The 10,637-nt window shown below is 31.7% G+C and overlaps 1 protein-coding gene across 1 annotated transcript; it reads right to left on the bottom strand.

The window, feature by feature from the left end:
- Positions 1 to 2,569: 2,569 nt before the first annotated feature.
- LOC114125733 (short transient receptor potential channel 6-like) lies at positions 2,570 to 9,249 on the bottom strand. Its single transcript, XM_027989501.2, has 4 exons — positions 9,087 to 9,249; positions 7,826 to 8,057; positions 5,932 to 6,458; positions 2,570 to 4,145 (listed from the first exon to the last, which is right to left on the bottom strand). Exons 1-4 carry the CDS (start codon positions 9,096 to 9,098, stop codon positions 2,679 to 2,681), a joined length of 2,238 nt encoding a protein of 745 aa, XP_027845302.2. The 5' UTR covers positions 9,099 to 9,249; the 3' UTR covers positions 2,570 to 2,678.
- Between the last annotated feature and the right edge of the window lie 1,388 nt (positions 9,250 to 10,637).

The following is a 10,637-nucleotide window of genomic DNA, read 5'->3' as shown; positions in this document are numbered from 1 at the left end:
TGCAGCACAGGGGTGCTGCAATTATAAGCAAAAGCGTGTGCTGCGGGAGCGTTTCTTTTAAATATAAAAAAATATTTTTTAAAAAAGATGGTTATAAGTTACAACACATACAATATTATATCATTTTTTTTTCGTAAAATCTTATAAAACCAATTACTTATGTCCTGAATTCAATTGTGCTCTTAATAGTAATTTATTAGTAGGCCGTTTACTAATAATAACGATATTATATAGTTAACAAGAAAATTACAATACATGTACAAAAAGTGCACCATTTTTCTCTCTAACGCAAACATCAAAGTAGATCAGAAGTCGCCAACAATAGCACAATCACACTGCATGACATGTAAATTTTGTAAACCCATATTATATTTTATTATTGTCACATTTTCTATTATTTTATTGAATACAAACCGAGTACCGTAATCCCTGCTCGGTGGAGGTATTTTCATTGCAGTCAGAGTGTTTGGACTGATTGTGGCGTTAAATGACGACTGTCAACTACGTTAAAATTTATCAGCTCCACAACTAGACACAACACTATATAAGAAAAATCAATACTTAACAAGGTAAAAAAAAGCGGGCAAGTGGGTACCGTTCTGCTGTACATTAGGGGGTGGGATGGACCTCGGACTAGGGTAGGTTAAATTTGAATGCAATGATAGGTATCATTGTATACGAAAAACGATTCTGAACGAAGATGATTTGTCAGCCTAGGATAGATATAATTTCCAGTGGTTGGTGAAAAAGGTGGTTTATGTTTTAATGGCCTGAATACATCAAAATTTAAGTTCTTTTATAATTATTGTAAGCTAAACTTATGAAAAATCTTGTATTAAATTTTCAACTCTTAGCTACCTATACAAACATTTTTGTGAATTATACTTACAAAATAATTTGAACTTCAAATGCTAATAAAAGAAAATTGTGCCTATGTATTCTTATAATTTTTTAATCACTATAAGAATAACATATGAGGAACTTTGTATAAAATTTTCAAGTATTTTGATAGGGCCAAAAAAATTTTATCGACAATTCAAAAAAAAAATTCTTAGGAAAATTGAAAATTTCATTTGTCTATAAATAGCTCAAAAAAAGTCAAAATATTTTGAAAATTAAATCACGTAAAGAAAACGCGAATCTTAATAACTGGTAAAATTTTCAAGTATCTACGACTTATACTTTTTGAATTATAACAAATATCAAAAATCGTTTGAGGCTAAACCGTTATTTAACCCGGTTTTTTAAAAATTTAAATTTCAAACACTCATAAAATTTTTTTGTCTGATTCCGGTAGTTTTTTTTTACAGATATTTGAAGAAAAATTTATGGAGAACCTTTTACCAAATTTTCAAAACTTAGTTATAAAAGAAAAAATTTTTACGATTTTCTAACCACAAAATTACTTGCAAATTTTCGCAATTTTGACATATTTCGTATAAATTCGAACTTAAAGTACTTTAAGTATATAAGTAATACACATCATTGTAAAATCAATACATTCATCACTCCGTTCAGAATCTAAAAAAAACATACATCATTGTAAAATCAATACATTCATCACTTCGTTCAGAATCTAAAATATTCACTTGTTAACACATTTGAAATAAATTGCTTAAGAATAAAGATACCAAATATATAAAATCCATCATTTTACATGGATAATTCAAGTGCATTTTTTCATTATTCCAAACAAAACTGTCGATACATACCTATTATTGTCTACAAATGAATGATATTTTCAGTTTCCTAATGACTATAATTGTATAAGAATTAATTTTATTGAGGCCTTAAGGTTTCCTTTAAAAGAAATTCTTCTTTAAATTCCATAATGGGTGTGTTTTTCTAAAATCACTTCAAGTGATTTATTTTCAATCAAAGTATCTAAGTAGTAAGTAAGCATGTAAGCATTTTATACCACACTAAAAAAATCACTAGTATAGCCTACTAATTCATTTAATCATATTATATACTACGATATAAATAATACAGTGTCTTCACTAATTTAGGGAACACTAAATTTTTCAGCTGGATTATTATGGAATAAATCGATTTTTTTTACAAGCTGGTGGTATATAAATACACATTTTTAAATACATTTCAAAATTTAATTTATAATTTTATAAATTTTTAAAAATAATAAAAAAACGTATTATTTATTAAAATTGACATGGCTCTTATTTAGTTAATTTTGAATTTAGAACCATAGTTGATACATCAAAATTGCTTAAAAAAATAGGGCTATCTAAATATGATGTTCAAATAGGTATTGCTATAAAAAAAAGTCGTTTTACTGCGTTTGTGCAGACCAAAATTTCAAAAAAATTTGAAATGTATCTAAAAATGTGTGTTTATATACCAACAGCTTGTAAAAAAAATCGATTTATTCCATAATAATCCGGCCAAGAAATTTAGTGTTCCCTAAATTGGTAAACTCAGTGTATATTATTATTGATTGGCATTTTTAAACGACTTTTACAAACTCGAAATCGAGATATTATGTTAAAAGTTTTGAATTTCGCATCGATTTAAATTTTAAACATTTAAAAACGAATATCTATATATAATGTACACGTGTATTGTACGGCAAACACAAAATATGACAAAAAAAAAAAACAAAAGAAGATGCTTCAAATCAAAAACATCGATAAAGACAACATCTGCGTTATGCGAACGGGTCAGTCGACTTGTGTTCTGTGCATGAAATATCGCTTGATGATTTCAGTCATGAGCTCCCGGAACTCGGTAGCGTCTTGTTTTGAATAACGGCCGTCGTAGCCACCCCTCTCCCCGTCGCTCGACAAGCGGTCGTAACCATGGTTCCTGGACACGATCCGCTTGGCTCTGATTAGCCAGCCGGCGGTAGGCAGCAGATTAAACGGCGGTGGCATGTCGTCCATCAACATATAACTGACATACACCTGAGTCCGGCCGAACAACCACTCGTACTCGGCGTTATCGGCCACCCGCTGGAACGTGTCCGACATGGCGGCGATCAGCATGTTCATCATGACGATGACCATGAGCACCTCGAACGCGGCGAACAGGCCATAACCCACCAGCTGGGTGAACTGATGCGACTGCGTGGCCGTGTCGACGCCACCGTTGGTGGCCACCTCCATATTTCCGACCACCACGTTGGGTGCGTCCAGCGAAGTCATGCAGAATATGCCCCAGAACAACGTCTTGAACGTGTCGGCGACTGTGACGAACGAGTCCTCTTGCCGGGCCGTCTCGCCTGTTTCCGGGTCCTTGTACACCATACCCGTGTAGTAGGCGTAGTACGTGCCCAGGCCACATGTGAAAGCCGCCATAATGATGACCAGGAACGTGGCGAACTTGGCGAAGTCGTACAGCACTTTGCCCAGGGACACCTGCATGGGCCCGATGTCGTAGTTAAGCTGGCACAGGAATAGTAGCCGCATGTAGGCCATGACGGTAGCCACGGCGAACAGGCTCTCTGCCACTAGCTGTGGGTCGGCCCAATGCCAGTACTTGCGGTCTAGGTCGTCGGACACCCAGCCGGCTTGGGCGGCGGCCAGCGCCCAGCACAGAAACGCCACCGTGAACAGCGTGAGCTTGACCGTGTCGAACACGTTCCACAGATTCCTGAAGAACCGCTCTGGGCCCTGCTGAAGCCGCAGCTTCGTCTTCTCGACCGCGTGGCCGAGCACGAACACGACGATCGGTGACCACGTGCGGAACCTCGGCGCACCCCTCCGCGCCAAGAACTTGTCGGCGTTCGAGTGGACGAATAGCAGAACCAGAAACACCAAGTATGCGACCAGGCTGTTAAACATCCGGTTGATTGGCAACCGGTTGGCCCGGTTCAATTTCGAGTCGGGCGCAAACACGCCCAGTACTGCCATAACTGGTAGCATGCAGAACCGCCACAACATGTACGCCAACTTCCGTGACGTCGAATACGATTTCCACTCGATCCAATCGCCCAGCCAAGCCGTTTCCAACACCTGTTGGATGTTGGTTTGTGCCACGAACTTTTTTTGCTTGTGGTCCATGGCTGTGATCAGCCTCGGGTACGGAAAATGTCCTCTAAACTTGCATCCGTCCCGATTTCGTAACATGATTTTTACTTCATCCGACGTCCTGCAGTTCACTATCATGTCCACCGCGAACTGTTTTACCTAAAAATGAAAAAAAGGGGTTGATTTTAAACAAACTACAAAACGTACAATTTTTTATCACAATAATAAATTATATGGTTTATATTCATAGCTGGTCGATCATAAGTGATGTACCAGAAATAAATACGTTTTTCGTAAGTTGGTACTCGTAAAATTAAAATTGTCCTTTGAATATTAGTTCGAAATAATATGTGTTAAAAATTCAAAAAGAACTATAAAAATAAAAAGGTTGCATAATCGGCGTTAAAATTAGGTAGGTGTCGCAGCAGCACACGTCAATAATTACAATAGCAAGAAAAATTCTATAACGTTTGTTTTTCATATTTTATGGCCTAAATATACTACATTAAACTATTATCAATTATTAAATAGCTGCTACGAATCGTATTAGGTATTAAAATATGCTTATTTTCATGGACACAATTCTAATAAGTACATATTGTTTAACACACTAAGTTCATTTATCATCAATAAATATTTCACTCAGATCATAATATGATATTATATTATAAATATAAACATAAAAACAAATAATTAGCGAAAAGAGTAAAAAAGTAGTCGAGTATAATAATATATTTGACTAACATAGAGACAAACTATGTATAGATTCTTATATAAGTATTATACGATTGATCTAAATTCTGATAATTATTAATAACTCACATTGTTAATAATTCTAAAATATTCTATAAACGGCCGACGGCAATCGCGACGCTGATCCGACAACCGTAGGCCAACGGGATATTATACCGACTCGTAATTCTTATTAAACGATAAATCTAATTACTTCTATCAATATTTTATTAATATAAAAACATCAAAAAATAATAATAAATATTTATAGGAATATCTATTAAAATTAATCAAATATTACTTTAATATAAAGTAGAAAAAAATAGGTACCTTATTTTACAGTGAGCTACTTTTTAAAAAGTCTAGGCGATCATATTGTCAGTATTAAATTGTAATTTATATTCGTAAATTCGTAATATTAGCTAAATGTTTCTTTCGAGCGCCATTATGTTATAAGGATTTAATAATATTTTGATGTATTTTATTTTAAATAATAATTGCTTTGATATAGATATCGATATTATTCGGAAAGTTTGATATTATATATACAATATACATATATATCAGGGGTGGGCAACTGGCGGCCCGCGGGCCACGCATCTGGCTCGCGAGCCTTTTTTATCTCGCCCATCCTACATTTCCAAATTACATCATTATGATTTTAAAGTTAATCTTCTATACTCTATATTCTATATAATATACCACATGTATAGTCTATCTTATCGACGTAATAATTGTTATCTGGTATTGAAGTATTGAACATCGTTAAATGTCATTATATAGTGTATACACTACACACGTATGTATACTTATGGCTTTTAACCATAGCTGTTTGTACATTCATGTCGTGCTGTCGTTGAATTTATTATTTTCGTAGTGCTGAATAATGTCCGCAATTAAAGCGTAAAACTGATGATGAAAATAAAACTTAACACCTCATGGGAGAACGCTTATTTCTTTATTATTAACCAAATATAAATGCTAATGAAAATGTATAATAATTGTACATTTCGAATGACTTTTTATTTATTTATTTTGCTTTCTGTACCATGGCCCGCTAGACATTAATTTTCTAAAAAATGGCCCTCTACAGTAACTTTGAGTTGCCTATCCCTGATATATATAATATCGTACCGGTTATCGTCGGCTCTTCGGTTGTCGGTTATCAGCCGAAAGCTCGCCGTTACAGTGCCGCGTGACGTTTGATACGCACCTGTTCGGCCATGGACGTGTACGCGGCCTTGTACACCTGTTCTTCGGATCCGCACTGCAACAGTTCGTCGTGCAACTGGAAACACCTGAGCACCGGGTCGGCGCTGGTGTTCGTGGTGCATATGAACGTCGGGTTGCTGATGGCCCAGTACGCGTTCAGCCGCTCGCAACCGTCGGTGACCACTTCGCCGCGCATGGCCGCGGCCGCGCACCGCTCGTCGCACGTGCACCGCGGCGGGTGCGGCCTGTCCAGCGTGTGGCCGCGGTTCAGCAAGTACTCGACCGTCTCGTACAGGCCGCACTGCGTGGCCAACAGCAGTGGCGTCATAAACCGCGGGAATTCTTCAGAATCATTTTCGTCGTCCGTCGCATCGTTTCCGTCGGTATCCGACGCTGTTCTTTTCCAGCCACTGCCCTTGCCCCAGTTTTTACCTCTACCGTTGGTCTCCTCGAATTCCAACAGACGGTCCAGCAGCCTGAGGTTGTCGTAAGTGATCGCCAACAGGATCGAATCGCCGATTTTCACGTCTAAAGTTTACAGTATAATATATTACAATATTAATATATTATAGCTTAATATGTTAATAGTACCTCTACTCGACTTCGCACCCCGCGGATTAAAATAATCTCTAAAGCTGCTTTCTATCGATTTCCGTTTTGTTTTAATAGAAAATATATACATGTATATTGTACGAGTATAATACTCGTAAAACCTTATGAACACAATTGTATAATGATAAATTTTATGATTTTTCATTTCTTAATTATATTGACATAATTTTTATGCAAACATAAAAAACTGGAGACAACGAATGCTTATAAAAGCCAACTTAACATAGTTAATCCAATATCGTTCAGACCGGTATTTATCTTTAAATGGTGTTTACGACAAAAATATGTCCAGAATTATTAATGAGTCTCGAACCACAAGGGACCTAATCATTGTAATTTTGTTCATAAATATTTATAAAATATTGTATAATATGCGATATGCCAATTTTTGTTTTAGTCGTAATTTTGGTATCTAATTAAATATTATGCAACAAATATTCGATTTTTTGAGGTAAAACTAAATTTATGGATGACCCGCCTACATCAACATATTGGGATTAAAATTAAAATAAGTTAAGAAACAACCCCTTAGTCCCAAATGTATTGATTTATAAGTTTTATTAGTTTATTTAAGTATGTAGATTTTATTGAGAACGGTTCATTAGTATATTAGTTTATGCGATTAGCGCGTTCAAACATTCGTAGTCTTCAATTCATAATGCTATAATAAATATGCTAAATATTAGCGTTAAAATATGATTAGGTGACATGGTGTTATTTAATAAAAATTTATCGAGATGTCGAGATCGAAGATATTTTTCTATACCTACCAACCAAATTAAGATGATAAACAAAATAATTTTTAATTTACTTCAAGTTCTCCGAGATAGTTCAGTTAATTGTGTTGATTAGAAGTTATTAGAATATTAGATAAAATGATGGTAGATTTTTGATGAGTGTGATGTATAGTTTATGTCTTGTGTGGTTTCATTATCGATAAAAAGTATACGGATATACGACAACAACGATTCAATTAATAATTGTATTTAATAATAATTAATTATTAAAATTATTTACACAGACAGATTATACTTCAACACTTGTTTAATCCATTTATTTTCATTAGTCTTGTCTCTATTATAGTATTATCTATTCGCGTCCACAATATTATTACCTACCTACATTTTATTACGACTACACACTTTTACGTCTTATAATATTATTAATTGAAGATTTGCTAGTAGTATAGGTAAAGAAATTCCTTTTTTTTAGATTTACGTTTTTAGTTAGTCAGCTTGTTGTATACGTATACCTACTTGTTAAGTGTAGATTTAGATACTTGCCTTTTTGTCGAAGAATTAAATCGACTAGTGGTTCACATTGGTTCTGTATAGCCAAATGCAATGCCGTGTCTCCGTGGAATTTCATATTGATATTTACACTATTAGTTTTTAAATACTTTTCGATTGCTGGTAAATTGCAACTTTTCACTAACTCGAAAAATTGTTCATCTTGCGGCGTCAACTCATCAGTAAATGAATACAACTGTCCAGACATGTTGATTTTAGTTTCTTTCTGCAAAACAAAAAAAATAATAATCTGTAACTTAAATTATGGATAGTATAAATTATAAGACCTTATATATAACATTGTACAATTTTAAAAAAAAATTATTATAATTTATTTACATTTTTAGTCAACTATATGTCTATATATATTATATAACTTATATAACTATATAATATGCTACGAACAATGTGTATAATATGTCATAATACTATATATGGTAGGTATGTATCTATATATATATTTTTGTAGATAACATGAGCAACGAAGTACAGTCAAGCTATAAGTCCAGAACTCGCAGTTCTTCCTCTAATAAGAATTAAAATATGTTTTTAAAAGTTCAGAAATATGTATAAATAAGCACTAAAAATCTAAAACTATGTACTTAAAATATGCAAAAACGAAAAAATCATAAGTAATATTTGAATATTTTCTTAGTATATTTGAATTTTTTATTCTTGAATAAACAATTATAAAAGTATCAAGAACTTAAGACTATGTCATATAACACGCGTTTTCCACTACTTGTTTTGCAAGAATAACCGAATGAAATAATGACAACTGCGTTATTTTTAATAATTTTGCATAGCAACAATTAAGTTATACAATGCAAAAATTTAAACTGTACATTAAATGTTGACCAAAAATAGTATGCCAAATAGGCAAAAAACCTCTAAATATACAAAAATATTATGTAAAATAAAACTTCACATAGGTAATTAACCATAGTATCTCGAAATGGATTTTTATGTCATCTAGCATTAAATACTACTTAACATGATTGACATACAAATGCACGAACTCATGAGTCCTGATCTTATGACACAGCTTTATGACGTTTATAGATATAATATTAATTGGTATGTATATAAGGTTAAAAAGTATTTAATGTTAATTTATTTTTTCAGTTTTAGATTGTCTTAAGAGTGTGAGAAAGTAGATTTAAAGTAGATTTTTTTTAACGCAATAAATTAAATTAAATAACCATAAAAATGTATGGTTATTATTATTCTTCTATATAGATACTTTCATACTTACTTTAACACCCATCACAAAAGATTAAATGCAATCGGAGAGTTATATGTATAATAACAACAATAAACTCATAATGGTTTATAAATTAATTTGTTGTATCGTATTTCGTAAACTTTACATAGGTAAAAAATATACATTATTACTCAGTTTATAAATATAAACTAATATTATATAACCACAGTAACCATCATATCTTTTAATACTAATTATTCTTAGATAAGTCGTAAGCTATAATACTATTATCTTGATAGTTATACTTGTAAATTATTTTGTTTATAATATTTTGAGAAATTTAAAATCATTATAAACTGTTTATTTTTATCACATCAAATAAATAATAAAACCAAATAAAATGGCAATATAGCTTAAATTAGACAGATTATTTTTATTTGATCAATATTTTAAAAACAAGATTTAATTAAAAATTAATAAATACAATTATATTTTTCAATAATAAGTCATATTATATTATTTACAGTTAGTTATTAATATGTAGTTAATATCTAGTATTGAAAATTGTTAGTATTAGAACAAAATTAAAATTATTAAGGGTTCTTTCAAAATCTAGAATTAATTTCTTTAGATTCATTGAAGTTCATTATTTCATTAACAACTAATTAGTATTTTTATTTTTAATGAATAAATGAGCGATTTAATTTTAAATGAAAATAAAACAAATACATAATTAAATGTTATCATTATTTCTATTTATTTCTTAAAAATAATAATATAATAATTTAATACAAAAATAATTGTGTACCCTTAATAGAATATATACATCTATAATCTATATTAATATATTTAACAATATCGTTTGTCACAATTTTTTTTATAAGCGTTTATAGTTCAAATTTTTATGATACCATCATTTTATACGTCAAAATTGCAAAAATTTGTAAGTAATTTTTAAGTTGGAAAATCATAAAAAATTTTGTATTTATATCTAAGGATAAAAAATTTAACACTAAATTTGCCATAAGTTTTCCTTCAAATAACTATAGAGAAAACTCTTAGCATCATTATAGGGAAAAATTTTAAGAGCGTTTGAATTTAAAATTTTTACGAAATAGAGTAACAATAACGATTTATTCTCAAACGATTTTATTATTCAAAAACTATAAGTTAAAATATTTTGACTTTTTTTGAGCTGTTTATAAACAGCTGAAATTTTTGGTTTTTTTGAGAATTTTTTTTTGAAGTGTCAATAAAATTTTTTTGGTCCAGTCAAAATACTTGAAAATGTCTTACAAAGTTCCTAATAAGTTACTATTATAGTGATTCAAAAATTATAAGAATACAATTTTTTTTTTTTAGCATTTGAAATTCAAATATTAACAAAAATTCGACAAAATCCCAACCATGCCTTTGGCAATTGCGTGGATCTAGTTGTCTCGGGATCAAATTATCATGTCTTAATCTATAAGTCCAGATCGTAAGTAGATCTATTTGTCAGCATACCACAATGTTCATATTGTCGTCGTTTATCATCAATTACCTACTGTATAATATGGTGCATTATCACATATTGTATTTGATATTTTGATAAAAATTAAA

This window comes from Aphis gossypii, chromosome X (genome assembly GCF_020184175.1).
Source record: "Aphis gossypii isolate Hap1 chromosome X, ASM2018417v2, whole genome shotgun sequence".
NCBI classification, from domain to species: Eukaryota; Metazoa; Arthropoda; class Insecta; order Hemiptera; family Aphididae; genus Aphis; species Aphis gossypii.
Note: the sequence above shows the minus strand (reverse complement) of the source record. Positions and strands in the feature narration are given on the sequence as shown.

Coding starts and splice junctions, on each gene's coding strand:
- LOC114125733 (XM_027989501.2), bottom strand. Junction 6,459..7,825: donor TTTAATTCTTCGACAAAAAG/GCAAGTATCTAA, acceptor TGTAAACTTTAG/ACGTGAAAATCGGCGATTCG. Junction 4,146..5,931: donor ACACGTCCATGGCCGAACAG/GTGCGTATCAAA, acceptor TTTCATTTTTAG/GTAAAACAGTTCGCGGTGGA.